The 20,886-nt window shown below is 50.8% G+C and overlaps 1 protein-coding gene across 1 annotated transcript in view; it reads right to left on the bottom strand.

Moving 5' to 3' along the window:
* Positions 1 to 17,801, bottom strand: part of USP7 (ubiquitin specific peptidase 7) — a 66,098-nt gene extending 48,297 nt beyond the window's left edge. The window contains exon 1 of the mRNA XM_021411278.1: positions 17,473 to 17,801. Coding sequence (XP_021266953.1) covers positions 17,473 to 17,551 — 79 coding nt within the window. The 5' untranslated portion in view covers positions 17,552 to 17,801. The remainder of the gene's footprint in view (positions 1 to 17,472) is intronic.

Below are 20,886 nucleotides of genomic sequence, written 5' to 3'. Positions count from 1 at the left end.
CACCATCAGCATTTTTACCTGCAACTTTTGGCAGTGCTTTTAATGGCCTTTCTTTATTGTTTGCTACAGATTTGCTAGCGCTGGTCCTATCTTCTCCCTTCTTCCTAATTCACTGCAATGTGAGGAAAAATGGATGGATGTACACAGTGGGACCACAGAAATCTGATGTGGCTGCTACAGGCAGCGCAGCAATTCTGAGACCAGGCTTCTGCAAAAAGGAAAGGCAAGAAAACCAGATTCAGAATGACCCCTCTTGGCTTAGTCATGCAACTACCAGACCTGTTTAAATGTGATTACTACAGCAAAGCAGTGTGCAGTCACAAGCCAGGTTACCTACAGACTTGGGCTGGCCGTCCTACAGCACACATGTACCATGTAAAAACATTCTGTGTCCCCACAGCTCTACGCACAAAGCACGTGCTGCTGTTGGGATGTGCAGCTGAAGATGCTGGGACCTGCTGCCCATAGTACCTGATTGTATTGCTCTTTAAGCTGTGCTTCTATAAAAACCAACCACCACGGCCTCGAATTAAGTGCACCAAACACTACAACAGGCTGAATTACTGCTGCTGTGGCACCACTTGGCACCTGTGATGATCTGTATTTCCCTCGCTGCACCCTTTTTCATTTCTCCTGTACCTTTTAAGATGGAGGAAAGTGTGGAAGTTTACCAGGCTGCACCCATGTTCCCGATGCAGCAGCACGGTGAACTTATACAAAGCATACAACATTCCATTTGCTTCCAGAAATGAAGAAATGAATGGAAGATGACTGCACGAGGAGCTGCTGGGACGTGGGGAGGTAACATTCTTGTGTACGTGGCAAGCAAACGTAATGGTAAACTATGATTTTATGTAATTCCTAATATGAAAATCTACACTTCAGGTTAACGTCACCATTCACGTTCAATACAATTAACAATAGCAATTATGCACTTGTCTAAAACTGACACCCACAGAGAGCAAACCAAGAAGCATTCCTCTTTCACAAGGGATGCTTTCCAACGAGCTGGACAAGGAGCTGCTGCTTTGTTCCAAGGCGCACATTTCAGACTCTCTCTTTCGCATCAGTTTCCAAGTTCCTGAAAGATGCGGTTCTCAGGAGTTTTTGAGGTTGTTATTAAGCTACACTTTCCAGCCCCATTTGTTGCACTGTTCCATGTCCTACAACAACATCCATGATCCAGTGACTGTGCGGGAGGACAAGTATTGGGGTCTGGATGTTTCCAAGAACCCACAGCCACTGAACTCCCGGGCAGCGTTAACTCAGAGCCCACCCACCTGCCTCTGCATGCTCTGTACTGCAAACACCAGCAACCACCAAAAGCATCCAGAAGGCCTTAGCAGAGGGCTGACCCAAGGATCATCACCAGGTTCCAAAGCAGCTGGGGCTTTCCCCAGCATTCCCTTGTACATAAGGTTTAAACTTGATTTCCCGTTTCCCTCCCGCCAGTAACCCATTTTTTTCTCACAGTGCTAATGCAGGCAAATAATTCCTTGGGCTCCAAGAAAGCAGACTGTTGTCATGAGTGCTCTGCAGATCAGCTTCTCTCAACCGCTCAGAAAGTGCAACTTACTGTATGGGAAGCATCCAAATGTTAGCAGGCACCAAAATTAGGACCGAGCTGTGTTCATTATTTAATCCTGCCTACATGAAGAAACGTCTTTCTTCTAAGAAACAAACAAGCTGCAGCTGAAGAGGTGTTTTATACAGAACGCATAAGGAATCTTGGGCATCAGCTTCCACTATTTGCAAAGGAGTTCTTACAGGCAAGCAGAACAGGAATTTAATAATTCTCTGTTAAACACTCCACTGACAATTTTATCGCCTTTTGGGCAGCAATTTCAAGTCAGTTTGTTTTTTTCCTTTTGAATGAAAACAAAAGAAACCTTAAGAAGTCACCAGAAAGTTTTTCCTATTTAACTGCTCAACTGTAACACATCCACCCCTCTGTCCTGGTGCCAGGGAGGCTGCCACGGGACACAAGGCCTCACAGCAGTTAAGCAAACACGGCCAGAAAAGCAGCACGCTTTCTATTTTAAAGAAAATGATACACGTAGATAACAGGCACAATGACACGCGCGTTCTGAGGCTCTCTCTTTCCAAGCCTGGTGTAAACACACCCAAATCAATAAGGCAGAAGAACTACTGAGGGCTCCTGCACATCTGCATTAGCAAAGAACAGCTAAGTCTGAAAATCGAGCTACATGGAAAAGAAATAAGAATAAAAAATACCTACTGACAACCATTGCAACACCCGTAAAGCAGCAACCATTCTCAAAACAGTTCTTTACCACAGACACAGCTTCTCGAACCAAATGCATCGTGCAGTACCATCTGCAGCTGCGAGCCTCAAAAATACACAGCTTATGCAAATCATGCAAACAACTGTTTTAGAAACAGGAATTTGAGAGAGACATTCACGAACGGGGGCCTCCCACCTACGTAATTTGATTTCAATCTCATCTTGCAGTGCAACCGCACGCATGAAGGATGGAGAGACGCTTCAGATGGGCTTTGTTTTCCATGCCAGGGCTCCTGCGTACCGCAGCTCTCTCGGTCCCCTGAAGTGTCACCACCCCAAGTAACTATTTCCCCACAAGACTCTCTCACTCCAGCCCACTCCAGGGGCAGGAGCACCTGGTATCCCCAGAGCAGCTCTGGGCATCCTTCCCTACGAGCCAACCCCTCCTCCCGCTGCTCTCTCAACTCCAGTGGCCGCAGCACTCCAAGCAAGGCGCTCCCACCACACCGAGGAGCGGTCAGCTCTTCACACCACCAAGCTTTAGCTTACTTTTGTCTGACAAGGGAGGAAAAAAGCCAGGTTGGTCACAAACGTTACCCTTTTCCTTGAAAAGCTCGTGGCCTCACATGCAGCAATGATCAGAACTGGCACATCTGTGAGCAAAAATGCATTCTGAATAGAAGTTGTACTTCACTGCTTGTGTGTTTGTTGTGTATTTGCTTTCTTATTTATTACATATTTCATTTTATTTATTGTTGGATAGGCCAAATCCTCAGCCTGTATTTCAATAGCATTCTGGGCTCTATTCTCAGAGCGCACAGGCAGCGACCCAGACGTGAGAATGTGTTTTAGAGCAGCTGACTACTGCATGTCAGCCACTGAATTAAATCTTTCTTATGCTCTGCAAAACACCCTAATTCCACAAATACACTCCCAATCTCAATACCCTATTCTCTCTGGCAAATCTTCCTAACTACTGCTATTTTTGCTCCATTGCTTGCACCACTCATCTGAAGCAAATTTTGAGGACTTCCAAAATTAATTACCATCTTCCTGCTTTGCCTCTGGCGAGGAGCTGGGATAAACATCACCACCGCATTAAGCAGCATCTCACATTCCTTATTCCACTGATGAATGATTCTTCCTTTGTCTCAGGAAAGCCACGAATCCCAGAAGTCCTCTCCCCACCCTTTATTTTTCTCCCGAATAATGTATCACTTGTGGCCTGTGCCACCATCGGAGTTACAATAGGTGACTACACGCTCAGCTGGAGCAGAAACCCTTTCCAGTCACAGTCCGCGTTTGATCTATCTAGGTCGTTAACATTTCCAGCTATACCTTTTATCCCACAAATGCCATCAGTAATTTAAGTATACCCTTGGAGCATGCAAAAGTAGATTTTTCTCCCCAGCCCTCCCTCCTGCTGGCTCCTCAGCTCATTTCCTCCCCTTCTCCAGGACCGCTTTCCATGACTTGGAAACTGAAGTTGCCCTCAGAGGAGGGGCGAGCACAGGACAGCACGAGGCAGATCGGAAGGGAGGGCAGAAATAAATGCAGAAAGAGCTATCCCACAGACTGTCTAGAACTGAATTCCTGGCACTTCCTCAGCTCCACTCTGTTATATAGTCTTTTGTGCAGTGTGTTATTCAATTAGCAGTCTTATAAGGATTTGTTTCTCCTTTCAGAAGCAGACAGGACTCAAACTGAGATCTCGCTTAAGAAATAAAAGAAGTGTACATTTAACAAAATCTGCAACTAGTGTGAATTCTTCAAAGGGTTCTCACCTAAAAGTCAATTTCTGTATTACTTTTTAAACACCTTGAACCAACAGAACAGAAGCAGAGCTCCAGTTCAGATGTCATCACATCCAGGTCTGAGTCAAACTTGAAATGAGCTCCAGACACTATCAGCCAAAGTCAGAGTGAGATACAGATTTAAGAATGATGAGGGAGAGTCAATCTGCAGAAACAGCGGTCGTTTAGCTGCAGCCTTTATTCATACCAGAATACTCTTGCATTTCTGAAAGGAAAAAAAGTGTCATGCTTTTGCAATACAGAATAAGAAGAGATACAAAAGACAACAAAAACTAAGCCAAGATAGACTTGAGGCTGAAAAGAGTAGAATGCTTCCTTTTGCTGACGGCTCTCGGGGGAAGAAGCTGCACTCGGACAAAGCAGGCAGACCTGCAGAAGCACCAGGCCAAGCCTTTGACGCAGCACTCAGTTGTTTCACCTACTTGCAGGCACCAGGATTTTGCCAGCGGCAATATGTTTGTTTACCAGGGTGGTAACACAAAACTGCCATATTTATAACAGCTAAGCGACACAAAAGGAAATTTATCTGTGCACATGTAACAGAAGAGTCTTTCTTCACCTGTGTCAGCTTGTTCTCGAACCCCATCAGACACAATACAGTGTACAGTACAGTCTGTACTTATATCTAGCAGATACACTTGCTTTTTTTCCTATTGCATCCTTCGACCATAAAGAAGTTAAAGAAACAAATATGCACGTGTGGTTTGATTTGCTGCAGTTCACATGGCCAGGTTCGGGTATTTTAATATTCCCATGGATGTCTGCTCCCGACACAGTCTCAGCAGCCCTGCATATCAAAGACACCCCACAAGAACAAGGAGGCACTCGAAGGATGAGTGAGAAGTCGCCGCACTTTGCCTTGGGAAGTCCTGGTAAACGAGGCTGCTCCAACATCCCAGCGGCCACCCGTGGGGGGCTGGGATCTCAGACTGTCCAGCAGGCTCTGGGATCTTCCCATGCTGCCCGCTCAAGGCAAGGCTCTGGGATCAGCCCATACACTGCTGAATGGCAGAGGTTCTCCATCCATCACAAGGACCACGCCGCACACTGAAGAACCGTGCCCACTACTACTGGGCTGCACGTCCCCAGACAAGAGCAGCGTTCCCCCATTACACAAACCACCGCAGACAGCGCCTCATCAGAATACACGACTCCAGAACACAAAGGGCACCCTTTCAGGATAGCTCATAGGCACTTTATTTTTAGATTTTATTAGTGCTTCTGCCATTATCCCTACCTAACAGATGCAGCGGTGACAGTCAAATCTCTGTTGAAGTTTTTCGACTTGTTTTCTCTTCCGCAAGTGTTACTAGCAGCAAGCTCCTCATCTGCTTCACAGGCAAAAAAAACCACTAGAAATGTATTAAGTACTAGGAAATAATCACTCTTGCACTCCAGCATTCTTGGAGTCCAACCACACTTGCAACCAGCGCAGCCTTCCTCCTCAGGCTGCCCAGCTCCCCTTGTGCTCCAGCTCACACAGGGAACAGCCACTCTGAACGTGGAGCTCCAGCTGCAGTGGGACAGGAGAAGTTACTGCCCGCCCCATCCATGAACGTACAGGATAACTACAACTCCTGACAGCAGCCTCCAAAGCACTCCAGCAAAATTATGGGATCCCTTCACATCCGAAGTTAAGAACCTGTACTGAGTGACAAACTCCTGTTACAAGGTAGCATTGCACGCACTGTATTAATTGCATGATGCAAGTACAGTTCTAGGGATAGCTTTTACGTTCTTTTCCTATTCAATTTTTTGAATGTACAAATAAAGATTTTGAGAAATGCCACTTCAAGCACCATTGCTGGGCAAAGTTTTCATCTGATTTATGTCATCCATTTTAACAAATACGCTAATAAGTCAGCGACTGGCTCAGACAGGATGAAGCATTTTCACTGTTGGTTCTGCAAGTGAGGAGTAAAACCAGGGACAAGGGGACTGTCTTTGTTAATAACATTATTACTGCATTGATTCATTTCACATGAATGCTTATCCAGGACGAAAGAAATGGCCACTGCACTTCATTCATTCACCTGGTGGACTTGGCTGGACAGATCTCAGAGACCCATGCAGCAGCAGCCCAAGTGCCAACCACACAGATGCCCAGCACCCAGCATCAGAATTTGCTTATGCAGGTTCATGATCCCCGTGGTTTTTTATCTTAAGGTGAAAATGGAGTTGAGGAGGGGAGGAAATCATAGGATTAACATGCTTTTTGTCTGAAGTCAGGACTAGATTATGCTTTTGAGCTTTAGAACCAGAAGGAGGACCAACAGAAACCATGGCATGCAAGCAAGGAGCTGCGCCAAGCAGCTGTGTGTATTGCTAGCCACACAGGTGCTTTGTCAACACTTTGCAAAAGCAACATACAACTGCACTTAGCTTTAGTAACTTAACTCCAATGCTCTTCCTCGATTGCTGCTTGAAAAAGTGCATCTGAAAGAACTGTCAGAGCTCTGAGGGAAGAATGTGGCATTTCACACCACCACAAGCAGCACTTCTACGGCAGTCTGTATTCTCTCTTCAGTCTCCTCAGACAGTTGAACAGCCTGGCTAGGCCAAAAAATGGAATTCTTCAGGTACATCCAGGTACTGAGCTACCACTGCGGTACCACACAGGAGCGCTTCCGCTGCCGGTGAACAGAGCAGGCACAGCTCGGGGCAGAGCCAGGCGGCCGCATGCAGCCTGCAGCACCACCAGCACCGCCAGCCCTCAGTGAGCCAACTTCAGCGGTAGAGAACTGTGGCAGGGTGAGGCACACGTTCTGGCTCCCAGAAAATTCATGCCCTAATCAACACGCCCAAGCGTACAGCCATCTTTTAAATCGGAAGCGAGCGCGCAGCAGTGGAAGCTGTGAGTTATCTGACAGCGCAGCGGTGCCCTCCTCGCCGGGCAGGCGGCAGTGCTATCGCTATCACAGTGCCAGCAGGGACGGGAGCAGACACCCCTCCGGCCTCTGTGCATCTGAAGAGCACCCAGACGTGGCTGCAGCCAGAACCAAGACGCTCCGCTCATACAACAGCCGTGCGCGGTGCCAGGCTGCAGGCACTCCTCTGAGCACAACCAGCATGTAGGCCGGAGTCACTCCTCAGGAAGCACTGACCCATTTCCGGAGCCTGTTTTCCCGACGCACGCTCCCCTAGGAAACACGGGGGCACTCAGCAGGCTTGTGCCAGCCCCGAGCAGCTCCCCCAGCTTCCAGACGGCGCCGGGGGAAGGTGCAGCTCAGCTGCAGACACGGCACGAGGCCAAGGGGTGAGCAGGGTATACCCTCTGGAGACCCAGGCGACCAGACCGCCCACACCGAATTCCTGAGCGTGACGCAGGAACCAGAAGCGGAGCGCTACCACCGAGAAGGGGTTTGCAACACTTAAAGGTTAACTAGCTTTGCATGATGCACAACGGTCCAATACTTAAGGTGGGAACGGGAATGACCCATAAATGACTCAACAATTCTAATACCATCAAAAAACGTCCTACCTCAGAAAACACACACCTCTCCCTACTTACAAAACTGTATCCTGCCAAAATACAAGTGCTTTTACTGTACATCCATCCATCCATCCTCTGACTTAATAAAGCATGCATCTGAGGTGGTTAACGTGCATTTCAAGGTGTACTAAAACAAGAGATCAAAAATTAACACTAGCCTGGTTACTCACTGACAGTATTTTGCTCAAGCTACACTAACTAGGCCTTGTAAACAATGTAAAATTGGTTTAATGCTGAAGTCTAACCTGTGAATGAGGTGTTAATAGCAAAAGATGCACCATAAGTTACATTTAATGTGACCACATCAATCTTCTCCTCCAACCTGTTTCTCTGTCCAGAAAGTTTACCTCCGACAGCTTGTAGGCATCCTGCTAAAACACGTCTGACCCAGTGCGTCTCTGAGACCGGTACAGGACCAGGGGAAGGCTGCAGGAAGCGCCGACTCCAGGTCTGAGTGCCTGAACATGGCCCTGAGATGACTTTAACCACTGTGCTGAAAGTACCAGAAGAAAAGTGGCTGGGCCAGGAACTTCCCTTCCCCACTCAGTGGTTACATTATGATTGTTGGAGATTTTACGTTTACTTTAACCTGAAAATAGTAACCCACTTAAAATAGGTGAGAAAGCTGAAGATGCCCTCAGATGTACATTCAAGTTGGAAAATTAAGAGTATTTTTAGCTACAAGGAATACCCTTGTTTAAAATAATGATGGAAGTGAAGATACTCAGAAGCAGATCTGCAATGGGAACTTCATCCCCGAAGGGGTTTGCATCTGAGCAATATTCAGTTTCTGTACTGCTAGAACAGGCGTCAGCACCAAGAGCTCTAAGCGGTTTGATGCTCGTGCTTGTAACCTTGCTCCAGCCCTGCCTCCTATTGAACTCCTTGGGGGAGAAAGGGCCCACTGTCAAATTAAGGTTCTTAGGAATGTTAGAAACAAAGTTAAGGAAGTTCTGAACAGCTGAAGAGTTACGCCACCTCCTGCCCCAGCCAAGCTGCCCACCCATCTGTGAGACCAGCCAACAAACTACACCAGTGAACGCAGCTAGGTTAAAATTAACCCCAAAATCAGGAAGTTTATTTCAATCTCTTCTTTCACCTTATTTACTCCCACCAACAGCTGCGAGTGCAATGAGGCAAAGGGGAGGTGCAGGATGAAAGCCTGCTCCAGCAGCCGGCTGTTCTCTGTGGCAGCATCAGAGTGAACTACGCACAAACTGCTGGCTCCCAGTAGCACAGATACAGCCATCGTACAGTGCCCAGACCACAATCCAACATCTAGGATTTGACATCAGTTTTGTTATTGAAAGGTGCCACAAAGGATCTCAATGTTGATTCACCACCATCAGTAGCTTGCAATGGGGATTAATACAAATGTTTCCACTGCACACATGATTCCCTAAGATGACCAGCAGGTAAATGGGCAGAGGCGAAGTGCTCAGGGCACAGGCTCTCACTGCGTTAATGTTAACACCTCCCAAAGACTGCCTTCCAGCAAAACATGGGGCACAGCAAAGAGAACTGCTGGACGGGGGCTGCCTATGTACAGTAGGTGAAGTGAGACCCAGTTTTGCAAAACTTTCTCAATATTCTTCACTTAACCAGTGCTAATATCAAGATCAAAGAGATGGCTTCCCCTGCAGAGACCCGCTGTGACCAGGTACAGAGGGAGGAGCTGCAGAGCTTCCAGTCCTCTAGAGGAGAACCCCAATAACCCTTTCCAGACAGACTCTGTCCTCCCCAGCAGATCCTACCCCCCCACACCAACCTTTTCCTACTTTGGAAGATACACTTCAGGACATAAGCTGCAAGCCAAAGCACAAGCCTGATGAACAAAGCAGGTTAAAAAACAAGACTCATTTGCTGAGAAGAACAAAATAAATTCAGTATGAAACTGAAGGATCACATTTGAAGAAACAAGCAGTTGTTATCAAATGCTGAGATGAAGATGTTAAAATATAAAGCTTAAAAAAAAATCAGTAAGTTTCCATTTCTGGAACATTTCATTTCAATTTAACTGATTCTTAGTTCCTCAGCGGTAAGTACACGTTAAGGAAAAAAAGGACACAAAGAACTTATGTGTATGGCTACAACCTTGCAAAGCACGGTGCCAGTTTTTAAGGGGATTGTTTTATAGGCACAGGGTTGAAGCCCAGGTAGCACCTGAAAGAGAGGAGATGAAAGGCACACAGGAAGGAGCAGAGGGAAAGGAAAGCAGAACTGCTGCACTACTGCCACTGCTGCTGCCAAGGAGGGCTTGCACGTAGTTTGTGACCCAGAGCTTAATGCATGTTATTTACAGACACACTGGAGTTACTGATGCGTTCAAACTGTTAACAGCACCTACTCTCCTCCAGAAATCAGGTTTGACCATAAACACTGTTAAGCAGGTAGCATGCAACCAGGTGAAACGTTCTTCAGAAGCCGTTAGTTCTTCAGCTCCAATGAGGAAGGAAATCCAGCTACCCACAGCCTGACTCAATGAGCAGTGAAGCTGCATTCATACCACCTGTGCTTCAGCAGATCCAGAACTGAAAGTCTCCTTTCTTGAAGAAAACAAACAAATAAATATAAGATGATGCCCAAACTGCCTTATCTCAGTGCAACTGAGCCCTGACTCCCCAAAGCAAAGTGCATGTCTAGGCAAGGGGGAAAAAAGCAACCAGTCGCTCTCCAAGCAGTAACCCCTTCATTCTCTTCCAGCAACTGGAGGCTACAGAGAAAATGCACTACGTCACTACTGAAATACTGTCCAGTTCTCAGTGAGGGCAGTTTAACACCGATATCATCCAGTCACGGGGCCAGGGCACCCACTGGGAAACAACAGCGATGCAGGAAATGCAGGTACCCGAGGTGGGGTGGTGCCTGTGCAGCCCCTCTGCTCCCACGGCCTGCAGGCCAGGACCTTGCGGCTCTCCCAGCCTTTCTAACAAATAAACTTACAACCCTGATCCAGTTAACACTAAGAACATTAACTCAATACAATGGATTTGGAATTTAAATCTGTCACTATGTTTTAGCAGACCTCTGCGCCCGCCTGCTTGTGGCCGACCTCCGTCGAAGTTCTGCTGAACAACATCAGTGATGTCAAAAAAAAAAAAACCTCTGAAAAATAATGGAAGTAAAATCTCTGCTGTGGAAAGAAACACGCCGTCATTCCAAAACAGAGCTCAAAAGAAATCCATGCAATCGTTGCATTAGTGTAACACTGCAGCCAGAGCCCTAAACCAAAAGTCTGGCTCAGAGCTTTACACAAATGCACACACAGCTGGAGATGCCGTATTTATTGAGAAGCCCCTCTCAGCCGCACCTTGAGAAATCACGGGAGGATCAGACTTACAGCTATGGGAAACACTATTATCAGTGTCACTCCTACACAGACCTTCGCATTCGCACAAAGAAAAGGGAAATCGGGAAAAATGGTGTTAACGATTTGATGTAGGTTGCTCCAAAAGTAATGCCTCCTATTTATTTCCATGGAAATGACAATCAATAAGCACAATAACACTATGTGATAGAGCACATTCTCAGGTACCAAACACTATTTTTCAACACAGTTGCTGCCATGAGCTGTTCATTTTCACCAGCAATGAACAAGAGCCAGCATGCTGCGCTTGTGAAAATCTGCGTGGCTGTCCAGACTGTGGCTGGTCTTTCATGTTACCATCACCACTGCTGAAACACACCACCACCGCCTCACTGTGCTCACATCCACTGCTGGGTCTCCATCAATGTTCAGCAAGTGTTGATGGAGGCCATGGTTGCAAGTTTTTCCACATGGAGGAATTCAATGACACACTTTGCTTCATCCGCACTTCCATGTCAGACTCCATTCTGTCAGACTGTCCCTCTGCTGCCATCTGTCACACAGCAACAACATGTAACACAGTACTGGTGGTAAGGTTCATCCTCTACTGCCATCCCACCAACATCCACCCCTGATATTTTGGGCCAATACAATAAGATAGGAGGCATTACTTTTGGAGCAGCCCTTGTACATTTAAATCCAGTTCTATAGGGGCTATATTCAACCACCTAACATCCCAAATACAAAGCTCCAAGGTCCGTTCTCCAGCACTTCTGTGACGTTCCATATCAAAGAGCTGTGAGCGTTAAATAAACAGAACCTCTCCATGCCTCTGGGCTGCAAGCTGCTGCAGTACTGTTACAGCTCTGCTCGGAGCTTTCCTCTCGCAGGACATCTCAGCTCATTATTCACATTGCCTTCCTCTGGCCAACACGCTGTTATTCCCGGTGCGTATCAAGTCCAACACAAGCTCGTCCTCGAGTACGTTTCTGAATTCTGAAAGAAGTCTGCTGAAGACCACTCGGGCACTACACTAAAAGACAGTGAAAGACTGGAACTGTCTGCTCCAAACTGCAAGTATTCAGTGCAGCTCAACTGCTTTGAGACCCATCCACCGCTTCCAGCAGATCAGCTTCTACTTGGCAAAATCTCCCAGTGAAAGCAGGCAAACGCAAACCAGAAGGACATCATTTCCAAGCTGACCATTCTTCATTTTGCTGCAAAGCCGTTCAGAATCCATTCTGCTCTCAGTGTCTCTAAACCCACAGAGCCTGTTCTGTACAGTCAGCAAGCAAAGGTGGAAAAAAGGGTTTAGCAGAAATATTAAAATGTGTTAAGTTTAAACCTGCAACAATATGCAGATCCATTATGCTACAGCTGCTGCCACTGATGCACGCACTTTTGCACTTAAATAATCTGAGAAAAATGCATTAATATCTTAAATGGCCAATTAAGGAAGGTGTTTTCAAACTACCCCACGTATTTAATAACAAGATAAGTTAACAACACCAGCCCCCAGCTCCCAGTCTACCTCCCAGAGTATTTGGTATTAAATGTTAACCTGCTGGTTACACCAAACTAGCATATATTACATTTTCTATATCTGCTCATATACATGAGTTTGAAAGTAAAACCAAACATTTGCTGTGGATTACTGCTACATTCTCTTGCAAACAAGCCAGTGCCTCCCTCCTTCACAATCAGCCCCAAGATACAAAGCTGAAACAGAACTTACTGGAGACGCCTCGCAGCACAAATGGAAGCCCACCATGCCCACTTGTAAACGCATGGCCACTGAAGAAAAGCAGGTGCTCCACGAGCTCTGAACCAGCAGCTCATTCTCACCCTTACCCCAAATATTGAGTGATGTCACGCGTGAGGTACTGGCTGAACTGGTTCGGCTGCTGCGGGCTGGATGCACCCTGCAGAGACTTTGTGATAAGTTATGCTGCAGCTGGAAATGGCTCAGCTGCATCAAACCCCACCTCTGGCTGCATCTTAAACCCAGGGCTGCACTACTTTCACACACACAACTCGCTCCATTACAAACACAATGACCTGGTGGGGAGGGCAGCAATGTCACCTTTGCTCCGTGTCCAGCCAGCAAAAGTGGAAAGGAGAGAAGCCAGACACAAACTGGTCCTGGAGAGCGTGCTGCCCGCTTCCCTCTGAACTGCACACACATTTGCCACTATTTGACTTAGTTCACGTCTCCTTCGCAACACTTACCAACCCAACAGGCTATTTAGCACTTAGCTCACGAAGAATGCACAGCAGAACACAGAGAGAATCAATTCCATCTTCCAGAGGTGCCGGCGCCTCGGCAGGCAGAGCAGCACCACGGGACGAATGCAAGGTACACAGCTCCCAGGCCGCTGCTTCCAGTACCCCGCACACCAGCAGCAGCAGAGCAGGCCTGGCCCTATGCTCTACCTGCCACCTCAGAGCTGGCTGAATCCTGCTCACTGCCTGCAGCACCAGCGCTTTCGTCACCCCTCCGGTGAGCAGCACCCAGCACAGAAAGCGTTGGGGCTGCCAAGGGGAAGGGGCAGGGAGGACAGACGGGCAGACAGCCATGCTCCTGCCATGGATGCACAGCCTCCTTCAGATGCACAGCCAGCCCTGCACCTGGAAGGCAGAAGCTGCCCAGGGAAGGGCACAGGGGCACAGCTTCAGGAGCCAGGCACACAGCAGTGGGCACCACCCCACGTGCACAAATGGCACCACGCTGACAGCAATGCAGATGCTAGCAAGGATGAAATATTAGAAGCAAGCAAGCATTCAGAATACAAACAAAAAGTATTTTTGTATTCTGAGACTAACATGGTACAGTGGGACAGCAATCCAGTAACCACTGTCGGTAGTGAACAACCTATGAACAGCAAGCAGCACACACCTACAACTGCATGGACACTGCAAGAAAGTGCCATTTTCAACTTTTTTCCTACACACACCAAGTTCTTTCTGAGCAGCTGCATCACCTCACCTGGAAACCAAAGCTCAGCTCTGAGCTACCCTAACTGGGAAAGCTGGATGCCAGCAGTGCCAGAGCACTGGGGCTGGTACAGAGCCCCGCTGCCAGCACCAAGCGCCAGCTGCAGCGCTCCTGTACGCGCCGCAATGAAAGGAACCCTCCCTAATACGAAACACACGTCTGTAACTGCAGGCAGAGGCTGAAACTACAAAGAGGCAAGCTCCAGCTATAAATGGGGAAACCTTCAGTTATTAAGCTGCAAATGAGACTTTCCATGGAGGCACTGGAAGAACTTTATGAAAGACGTAACTGTAGATGTGCATTAAGCTGAGCTCTTTGAAGCTCAACTAGACACATTTGTGCAAAGAAGTTACAGAGGAAGCATATATAATGTATGGGGATTTGGATTCAATTACACACTAAAGAGCAACTCACTAGCAACTAAACAGCTGTAATTCTTTGCATGATAAAGCAACCTACAAACACTACTTACAGCGTAGAAAAACTATCACTTATTTTTTTTCCCCACTAAAGTTATTCAGTATATAAACAAACAAACGAACTTCAGAATCTCCATGCAATCAATCACTAATTACCATCTCGAGCCGTTATTTTCCCTAGAACGCTGGCACTGGAGGTGAGGACCACAGCCCCGCCGGACCAGGCCTCGCGCAGCATGGGGCCGGGCAGTGCAGCACACCAACCCCATTCCCGGGGATGCGATGTGGCAACACTAACTGCCGCCTTCCAACTTCCCTCCGGCCCCAAAGCCACACCTTCACCCCATGAACACAGCGCTAAAGGGGACTGCAAGGGGAACCAAGTTAAAGAACAAAAAATTGTTTTTAATGATGATCGCTATGGTGATCACTAATTGTGCCAGCCCAAATGCTGGGCTGAGAAGAAAGTCACCAGCAGCAAAGGCTGTATTTTCCACCTGTACTCCCAGCTAGGGAAGCTGCTGCCTTCAGCTGAAGGGACACAACTCTCTTCTTACAGTTCACAGTTCTCATAAAGTTTCTCTGTCCAGGTATCACTGCAGCCATCACTACAGCTGATTTCAAACAACATCCACAGGAAGGCTGAACACACCAAGAGCTGACCCGTAACACCCCCCTACTCCAGCTGAAGCAAGCAGGGGAGCCGGCATCACGCCGAGGCGTCTCAGACACGCCGCAGCACGGCTGCCACGGCTTCCTAGCTCAGGATGCAGACCCAGTGGCCTGTTCCCAGAGGGCACGCTGCTCCTGCTCAGCACTGCTCCCACTCACATCAGCATGAGCACCAAGGAGCGCGGTCACAGGGGGCAGGGAACAGACACAAACTTGTGCAAGAGAACGGACACTCGGAACATCAGATCCCATTCAGTCCAGGAGCTGAACGGCCTGCTTTTACCACTGCTTCCAAAAGAGCTATTTTACTCATTAAACATGGTTCGTTTCGTGTAGCTGTATGGAGAACACGCCAGCCCTCACCGAATTCAGACCCAAGATGTGCGAGATTTTCCACTGTGCATTCTTCACATACCTCCTAAATCTAGTGTGCTCGCTCAGGGAAGAATGGCATCTGACACTGCTGTACGCGTGTTAGAATTAAGCTAACTACATGTTGGTAAACGTTTTCCTCACTGCTTCAAAACAGCTCTCCCAAGGAAGCACCAACAGCCACGTTTTAAGAGAACAAACATTGTTTTACAGGATAAAAGACTCTACATATAGCCGTGACATCTACTTTTATTCAAAGTTGTTGATAATCCGGTCTCAACAATCTGGTAAATGTGAGGCATTTCATGAAAATATGCATTTTAAACAGACCTCCAAAGGCTAAATAAACTCTTAGGGTTTCGCACAGACCTCTCAGAAAGCTCTCACAAACTGACAAATCCACGGCATCACCCTGAATCAGCTGCGTGCATCCCAGCAGATCTCACACCGATTCCTGAGATAACGCCGTACTTCCAGCGTTGATACAGAGACTCTTCCCTCGCCCCTCCAGAGGAGGTGGCCGCCAGCAGAAGGCTCCTACCACCGCCAATGGGGCATCCTGGGCTTCCCATCCCCATCACAGAGGGGGTGCGACCCAGAGCAGTGCAGGGCACCTCAACAGAATGAAAGCATTCGGCATCTCACAGCGTGCCCGGCATAGCAGGGCACCAACTACAAACAAAAAGAAACGTTAAACAGTATCTTAAAGGATGCTGAGAAAAAGCAGATTGCTAAAGGCTATCAAAGTCTGCTGGAGAGTATATCCTGAAAAATGCCAACTTGCATGTGCTCACCCAAACAAATACAATGTATTTTTAAATTATCTCCTTATATATTTGTCACACGGTATATAAAAGCCAATTTGGAGATTCTTCTGAAACAGATCAACAGAAAGTAAGTTCTAGCTGTAACGTTATGATACAGCTCCACGCTCAAAGAAAGCAGGGCTTTTGGAAATGACCTTTCCATCCCGAAACGCAGTCACACAGTTATCGTGTGCAACTTCCACTGGAACATCCCCGCAATTCCAACTCCGCGTTGGAACTCATGTGCCCGGAACGCACCCCCGTGTCAGCTGCCACGTGCCACAAACGAGGGCTCCTCGGCGGATATTCACCGCACAGCTCACCTCCGCGCTCACAAGGAGCTTTCTGCACCCGCAGCCTCACACGGAGCACGTCGGCGGCTCGGCGCCGCTGACCTCCAAGCGGCACGGCGCGGCTCAGCGCCCGGCCTTACAAACAGCGCGCCGCCCCGCACCGCCGCGTGCTGCCGCGCTCACGGCGAAGGCGCAGCGCGCGGGGGGAACGCTGCGGGCACAAAGCGGAGGGAACCCCCGGAGCCGCGGGGAGCGGAGCAGCGGGCGGCACGCGCAGCGCCTCGCCGATGGGAACCGCGCAACTGCATGACGGTGCAGGATCGGCGCGGAGCGGGCGCGACGCACGGGCAGCGCGCAGCCCGCGACCCCGCGCTAGGCCCGGCCGGCGGCGCCGGCTGTAAATAACCCTCCGAGGAGGGTTAATTAAAAATGGCGAGCGGCGTGGCGGCGGGCGTACAATGAGCGGCCCCGGCCCGGCCCCGCGCGGCACCTCCGGCCCCGGTCTCCTCCCAGAGCTCGGCGCGGGGCCGGCGGACCAGAACCAGGACCGGGCCCCGCGGCCCCGCGCCCCACCGGAAAGCGGAGCCCGGGCGCTTCCCGCGGCGTCGCCCTCCCCCCGGCAGTCCCTCTCCCGGGGCCACGGCCGCTCCGAGGCCCTTTCCCCGCCTGCCGCAGCCCGAGCCCCGCGCCCGCTGCGCCGACGCCGGGCGCAGAGCCGCGCGCGCGGAGCTCCCGCTTCCCGCGGAGCCGCCGCCCCCCGCCCCGCTCCCGGCGGCTGCCGCGCACCTTGCCCCGGGGCCGCGGATCCCCTTTTGTACGGCGCTTCCCCCGCGCCCTCCCCCAACCGCGGCTCAAATTCCTGCGGCTCCCCCCGGCCCCGAGCACGCTGCCGCGGCCCCAACTTTCCCCGCTCGGCGCCGCGTCGCCCACCCCGGCCCCCAGCAGCCCCCGCTCGCGCGGCACGGAGCGCGCTCCCAGCTCCCGAGGGGGCCGGGGGCCGCGGGGGGAACTCCGAGCGGAGTTGAGGGCCTGGGGGGCCCCCGCGCGGGGCCTCACCTTCCATCTCCATGTCCTCGGGCTCGCTCAGCTGCTGCTCCCCGGGCTTCTGGTGCTGCTGCTGCTGATGGTGGTTCATGTCGGGCTCGGGCTCGGCGGCGGCCTGGGCCTTTCCCGCTGGGGGCTGCGGGGCTGCGTCGGGAGGGGACGGGGCGGAGGAGCGGCGGGGCCCGGGCAGCTGCCGGGGATGGGCGCCCGCCTCGGGGGGCTGCGGCTGGGCTCCGGCGGGCAGGGAGCGGGCAGCCGGGGGAGGCAGCGAGACGCGCACGTATTTGCTCGCTATTCGCCCAATCTCGGCGGCGGCACCCGGTCTGGGGAAGGGGGTGGGGAGGAGGGACCGGCCGGGGGCGGCGGCTGCCCCGGGGGCCGGAGGGGAGGGGACCGGGAGGAGGGGAGGGAGGGGGGACGGGAGATCAGGAGTCAGGGCCCGGCGGCTGCGCCCGGCGCTTCCCCCCTCCCCCGGCGAGGTGTCCCCGGCGCTGCGAAGTCGGGGAGGCGCCGCGGGGCCCCTCCTCTGCCCTCCCGCCCCCCCAGCGCCCCGGCACAGCCGCTGGCCGACGCCCGGCTCGCTCCTCCCGGCCCGCGGGCCGCCCCGGCTGCCTGTGGCCCGGCGCTCTGCTGCCGCTCCGCCGCCGCCAGCGCTCAGTGTCTCAAAATGGCGGCTGCGGTAAACGCCGTGAAATGTCACATCCGCATGAGGGGCAGCCCAGCGAGCCGGGGAGGGGGAGCGGCGCCGCGGCCGCGCCGGGAACAGCAGCCGCTGCCGCCGCCACAGGAGGGCCCGAGGGGCGGAGCCGCATTGCCGGGCCCGGACGCGGCCTCCCCGCAGCCTCCAGCACCTGCGCGCAGCCCCGCGCGGGGAGCGCTGCCGCCGCTGCTCCCTCCCGACCGCGCCGCCCGGGCCGCGCCCAGCGCTCGCTTGGGACTCGGCGGGGCCGCTCCGCGCTCCGCTCCGGGGCCACTCGACGCCCCGAGGCCCGGCCCGGCCCGGGCGCCTCCGGCCCGCCGCGCGCAGGGGAGACGCCGGGCTCGGCCGGGCCGTGCCTGAGTTGGGCTTCGCGTGGAAGGAGGCGGGCGGGCGCGAGAAGGGTGTTTGTGTGTGCCGTGTGGGAAGAGGCAGGAGAGAAGTCTGTAAACAAGGCTGTGCCCTGCCCGGATACCATTGTTTTGCAAGAGCCTCGTGCACAGGACAGAGTTCCTACTGTGGCAGAGACTGATCTGCGTTCCTGTGCTGAAGGAGAAGGGAAGGGTGTGGGTGAACAAGTAACGCCTGGCCGGTCCCGCCTGAGGCAGAGCGTGAAGGGAGACTGCACAGAGGGGCACAGTGATGGGTGGCACTGAGCAGCACAGTGCTCAATTCATGGTATTGGAAAGCCTGGGCAGGAGGAGGATCTGGAGGGAAGTGCTCAGGACTTGCAAACTGGGCCTCCTGAAGGGCCTGGCAGTGCACCCCAGCAGACAGTGCTGCTCTGACTGCGAGCGGATAAGTGATTGAGAAGTTTGTTTGTTTTTCCAGTTTATAAAATGAGCAAATCACACCCGGTCTGGGGGACAGGCCTGGCTTGTCTGGGCTCCAGTTGGACGCATTTCAGCAGCGCAGGAGTCTGCAGGGTGGGCAGGACAGGAAAATAACATCCCCTTGCCTTAGCAGAAATCCAGGGCTGTAAAGAGGAAAAATAACGGAGGTTGGGGATGTCAGTGGGAAGATCAGCTTTTAGAAAGTTACTCTGATGGTTTGCCTTTCAAGTACTGTGTTCTGACTTTCCATGTTGTTCCTCACAATTCTCAAAAGCTGTTCAAAGAAAAATAACTTACAAACTTTTTCCTGCTATTGACCTGGACAAAAAAAAGTGATAAATCTGTTGAACCTGAGCTTCTAGTGAAGGGGGAAATTTAGGATCAGGATTAGGACAGATTTATGCAGAGATCTTTGGTTTCTTAACGTCCTGAACTTTGAATTCCCCACTGCCAGTCTTTCCCTATCATTACCTCCCTGAACAATTGCTCTTTCCTAACGACTTCCATTCCAGCCTCCTAAATCATACACAGGTTTGAACTCATCCCTCCGTCTGTCCTACACCAGTGATTCCCAATACAGGACGGACGGGTATGTCACAATGAGAGAGCTCTGGATTACTGCTGATTCTTCAGCCACAGGCAGCGGAGCTGTAGAAAAGGATCAGCAGAGGAAAACATTGTCACTATTGCAAAGAAGAACAAATCCCTAAAGACAGCCATAAGCCAGTGATATCATAAGCACTAAAACATTTTAGTTAGATAGGAAAGTTTCTCTGTTTCAGTTTGCTTTAAGGCAGCTGAGTTTTCCAAAATCGTTGGGTTCTCCTGCTGTTGTGGAGGAGCAGCGTGGAAGAGGGGCAGGGATTTTCCTGTAAAGATGGAGTGTCACTACCAAGCACTGCCCTTTCTGCATAATCCTTCTGTAAGTGAACTCCGTCAGAGTCCACGCAGAATGCAGAATGGCTGTGAGCAAAACAATCAAAAATTGATTCGGCTACATATACTTAAGAGGGAATAAATGTAGTGTGTATAATTGTCTCGCATGCATTTGTGAAGTATTTAACTGTGAGCATGTTAGGCAGCCCGCTGGTGGTCGTAGCACTGCGATTCGATTGTTCCTGGACAGGAAATACAAATCTTACCAATTGCCAAGCGGAAGGTGAAGTCCAGATCGGAACATATGCTAACATTTTATCCCAGCTTTATGAAAAATACTTCTGCAAAGTATTTCTGGCCTGTTGCCACTCCTTGTGAAACTCCCCGCTGTTCACCTCTCTCCGGTGCAGGATGCAAACACTGTGCTTTATGGGAAGGGCTGGCCACCTTCTGCATAGCCCCTTGGCCATGTCCTTGCTGCCAGCACGTGGCCCAGCCTCTGCTCCAGCAGCGACATCCATCACCCATCCAGCTGATCCACAAATACCTTCTGCTTTGTGCTGCACACCCCATCCTCGATGGCCGCGTGCTCCTGCAGACAGTTCTGGCTTGCTGATGGTAAATGCCTCACATGGGAGAGTTGTGTGACACCCAATGAAGATTACTGGTATTTGGAAAAAAAAACCAGAATTACAGATCACAAGTGGGGACATGATGAATACAGTCTATGTATCCGTTGCTATCAGTTTTATTTTTGTTCTTCCTTTTTCACTTCTTCATTCCCTACGCCCACTTATTGAATCTTGTCTAAATTTAGGCCTCTGACATGTGAACTAATCCACTCCCTCCTTGTCCTGATGCCCACACAAAGAACTGGGAATTTGGTGAAGCTGCACCTGAGCGAAGGATTCTGTATTCCAGGTTTGAGCCAGACAGAGGAGTTCCTCCCCTTGTGCTCCAGGGTCAACAGGGCTGCCTCCCGGCATTCCCTCTGCATTAGTCACCGTAAAGAGAGATGAA

This window comes from Numida meleagris, chromosome 13, assembly GCF_002078875.1.
Source record: "Numida meleagris isolate 19003 breed g44 Domestic line chromosome 13, NumMel1.0, whole genome shotgun sequence".
Lineage (NCBI taxonomy): Eukaryota > Metazoa > Chordata > Aves > Galliformes > Numididae > Numida > Numida meleagris.
Note: the sequence above shows the minus strand (reverse complement) of the source record. Positions and strands in the feature narration are given on the sequence as shown.